Source organism: Lactuca sativa, chromosome 5 (genome assembly GCF_002870075.4).
Source record: "Lactuca sativa cultivar Salinas chromosome 5, Lsat_Salinas_v11, whole genome shotgun sequence".
Classification (NCBI taxonomy): Eukaryota; Viridiplantae; Streptophyta; class Magnoliopsida; order Asterales; family Asteraceae; genus Lactuca; species Lactuca sativa.
Window position 1 is genome coordinate 215,748,356 of NC_056627.2, and position 4,239 is coordinate 215,752,594.

The 4,239-nt window shown below is 34.8% G+C and overlaps 1 protein-coding gene across 1 annotated transcript; it reads right to left on the minus strand.

Annotated features, from left to right (window-relative positions):
* Positions 1 to 1,757: 1,757 nt before the first annotated feature.
* LOC111894953 (AAA-ATPase At5g57480) lies at positions 1,758 to 3,747 on the minus strand. The gene has a single exon (XM_023891043.3). It carries the CDS (start codon positions 3,642 to 3,644, stop codon positions 2,028 to 2,030), a length of 1,617 nt encoding a protein of 538 aa, XP_023746811.2. The 5' UTR covers positions 3,645 to 3,747; the 3' UTR covers positions 1,758 to 2,027.
* Between the last annotated feature and the right edge of the window lie 492 nt (positions 3,748 to 4,239).

The following is a 4,239-nucleotide window of genomic DNA, read 5'->3' on the forward strand; positions in this document are numbered from 1 at the left end:
TTGTCACCTTAATAATTTTTCTTCTGAAAAACAATAATTATTAGATTCTCAAAACAACTTTAATTATGTAAAAACAGATTGGTCATTGTATTTTTGTCCCAACCAATAATGCCCTTCCATCTGGTCCCCTGAATAAATTTATTTGTTTTTGAGCCATGGATTTTTGGAGAATCTAAAAAACCTCACCAAATATAATTACTTATTTAATCATTAATGTCTTGTTATATATATATATATATATATATATATATATATATAGAGAGAGAGAGAGAGAGAGAGAGAGAGAGAGAGAGAGAGAGAGAAAAGAGAGAGAAATTGATATCTACAAGCAATATGTTTGTTGAAATTTGAAATGTCTAAAAAGAAAACTACTTTTAGTTTTGATGGTATTTATGTTTTAATTTAAACTAATTATGTTATAAAAGAGTTCTAAGATTATTTTTAATTTATGCATTAATTAAATAACATATTGAGGTCAAGGATAGCCAATGAAAGGAGGCACATGGAGATCAGATCAGCTTAGCTCAAATTGTCCAGTAGATAATAATTTTATATGGCCATTATTTTCGGTAAACGACTAAATAACTTTTGATCACTTAAATTATACAAAAAAATGGTGATCATATCAATACTTCCTCCTCATAATTAAAATACTTTACAATAATTACTGCCTTTTTGCTTTTACAATAATCCACCATCATGATTCTTATATGTCAAAATATTACTCAACAAAATATTTTAACTAGAATTCATAAAATTAAAATTTTCCTACATATACACTACCTTACAACCATTTTTAGATTAACAAAAGAAATATTTTTAATGTGTATAATATCTTCCTATTCTAATAAATAAATTTGTTTATTCTCTTATTGACAAGTGTCATATTATTAGAGCTCATCATTAATATTATGTCACGTATCATTACAGTTGTCAGCCTATTAATTATCAATTTTAAATTTTCCACTTAATTGTATTAAATTAATAACTGATTTTTTCTTTTAAATTTTAAATTTTAAAATTTTTCATTCTAATTATATTAAGTTAATAACATTAGATTTAAAAAAAATTAATACAGATTATAAGATGATATAAATTCACATATATATATTTAAATCAACGATTATAATTATAACTAAAAAAATCTTATAAGTAATAATTTATTTAAAATAATTAATTAATAGTTTTGATTTTTTTATATGAAAGTTTAATTAATTTTACACTCGTGGTTTTCACGGTTTATAAACTAATGTTCTATATAGAAATATATATAATGTAGACCATTCAATTCAAACTAGTCAATCTATTTAAAACTTACTATTGGATTAACATTATATATTACCCTTATAATTTAGTTAGCATTCAGTAACTCCAATTATTATAAAATATATTTAATATAACTCCAATTATTATAAAATATATTTAATAAGGAAACGTTTACAAAATATAAAAAAAAATATAAATATAAAATATATTGGTCCAATCCAATCTGAAAAAATTAACAACGATCTAATTTAATGTTTAATTCAATTATTTAAGTTTGTTTGACTAGAACTTAATTGAATTAGTTAGAAGAATTTAGTTTGATAGGATTTTATAGGTATATTTAAAAACATTAAATGTAAAAAAGACAAACATAGTAACCACGAACTCAAAAAAATAGTCATCGTATTAAATATTAATAATTAAAAAAAAATAAAAAAAATAAAAAAAAAACTAAATATAACAATAGCCAAAATGCATCTGAAGACAAAATATACTCTAAGTTATCTCATTTTTTTCCTAAAAATAAGTTTATGGGATCCCAATAGGTAGATAATATGGACGAGTTTTATAGTTTACTATAATAAGCTAAAAAAACAAACATTTTGTAAAAGATGAAGGACCAAATATGTATTTTTCTAAAATATTCAATTTTCAATATCCAATCCCACCCAAAATTCCGATATCCCAAAACCCCAGTTTTAACGGGATTAATAATTAATTAAACCCAAAAATTACAAAAAAAAAAAAAAAAAGGTAATCAATTAATTAATCCCATTATCCTCTTCTCCCTCTTTCCCACCTTTCTTGTAATTTACTTCCACGTCATCACCACCACCAGTCGCCACACCACCAACTTCTTTAGGACTATCCAACGCCCTCTTCTCCTCCTCCGCTATCTCCTCCACCTCCGCCACCAAACGCCGCCGTCTACTCACCACCCTTTTTTTCTCTGCCCTAATCCTCAACGCCTCCAACAACTCCCTTAACGCCTTGCCGTTGTCTCGCCGGTTTTTAATCAATACCTCACTGATATCCGCCGGAGTCATCTCCGCCTCATCGATTACCTCCGCCAGCTTCGCCAAAACCTCCGTTTCGATGTCGCCGTCGTCATACCCTAAATAATTTTTCAGAAGAATCTTCAACGATGGGAATGAACAGTAGCTCATGAAGACGTGCATATCCATTCTTCCACTTCGAAGCAATGCCGGATCAAGCTTCTCAATGTGATTGGTTGTGAAAACGAAAATTCGCTCCGATCCACAACACGACCATAACCCGTCTGTGAAGTTTAACAAACCAGAAAGTGTAATGGAGTTGTTGTTACCATTGTTGTCTGGATCGCCGGGACCTCCCGGAGCTCCGGGGCCGGTTCTCATTTCAGAACCTCCGTCAAATGCACCGCCGCTGCTCCGCCCGCCATTGCTGTTACTTTTTTTACGATTTGTGAGATTTATAGAACAGTCAATGTCTTCGATTACGATAATTGATTTTGAACTGGTTTTCATAAGCAACTTCCGGAGTTCCGAATTCGTGTTTACCTCTGTTAATTCCAGATCGTAAATGTCGTACCCAAGGAAATTCGCCATTGCAGCGATCATGCTTGATTTTCCGGTGCCGGGGGGACCATACAAAAGGTACCCACGCTTCCACGCGCGTCCCGTCCGTTTATAAAACGCCTGTCCGTCGGCGAAATCCCGGAGATCGGACATTATCTCCGCCTTCTTCTCCGGATCCATTGCCAGGGTATCAAATGTACTCGGGTGCTTAAACGGCACCGATTCCCATGGGTGTCCCCGAGAATCGAGAGAGCCGCCTCGGGAATTCGTGTACAGCAGCCTATCCTGATTCTTCCTTCGGATTTCGTTCGCTTTCTCAGTTATGAAATCAAGGTAAGCCTCGAGAATCTGAGGTTTGTCCCTTTTGTTGATCCGGAGCGTGAACCCACGCTTCTCCTCCGGCAATGGCCGCCATGAGAACGTCTGTGATTGTCGTGGCGTGACGATGTGCTCCCATACGACGGAAACACCATTGAAGACATCGGAGAGACGGTCGTTGTTAGCGAGGCCAAAGGTGATGGCGGAAGAGTTGAGGCCGCGGGTAAGTGATAGGCGGTTGGAGGAGGTAGCTGCGGCGGAAGGGGTGGTGGATGAGGCGGAAGAGGATAGATAAAGCTGTACGGCGTTGTAGAGTTCATTGGTGTTGACGCCGTCGATCTCGGTGATTTCGTAGTAACAGTAGGAAGAGAAGCAGTTGAAGAGGCGTTGGAAGAGTTTAAGAACGGCGAAGCGGAGCTCCGGTGGGATGACGGTGTGAAGGAGTGTTTGGCAGAAGGCTAAAACTCCCATTAGAGAGGCCATGGTTGTCCAGAGCTCCTTCATGGTGGGGTTTTGTTGCAGAGAATAGAGATGGTGAAAATGAGAGGTACTTGTAGGGATTTATAGATGGGGAAGAAGTAAATACTAGGTGACTTGTTCTCAGTTTAGGTGACTAAAAGACAAGAGTTTGTTCCATATATATATTCTTCCTTAAATCCCCAACCCTCTATTTTGGTACAAATAAATATTGTTACTTCACAACAACATAAATAGACCTCAAAATCGTGTCGTGTTCGGGTTGCCGTGTCGCGGGTTGGTGGGTCAAAATATGTCAACCCAAACACGAGCCATTTAGATATATAGGTCACGGGTTGGCGGGTTTGGAACATAAACTCATATATGACCCGCCAACTCATTTATTTATACGGGTTCACAGGTTGGCGGGTTCATAGAAACATGTTACAGACTTAGCCTTATAGGTTACGACTTACGACCTTAGACTATTTACCACGAGTCAAAATGTCAAAACAGTTAAATGGTCTACGAATCAATGATATATATTATATAATACTTATTAAATATTTATACTTGATACATAAATACATTTAAAAATAAAATATTTTTTTTATTAAGAATATAAACGGGTTGGCGGGTCAAC

Coding starts and splice junctions, on each gene's coding strand:
- LOC111894953 (XM_023891043.3), bottom strand. CDS start 3,644: ATGAAGGAGCTCTGGACAACCATGGCCTCTCTAATGGGAGTTTTAGCC.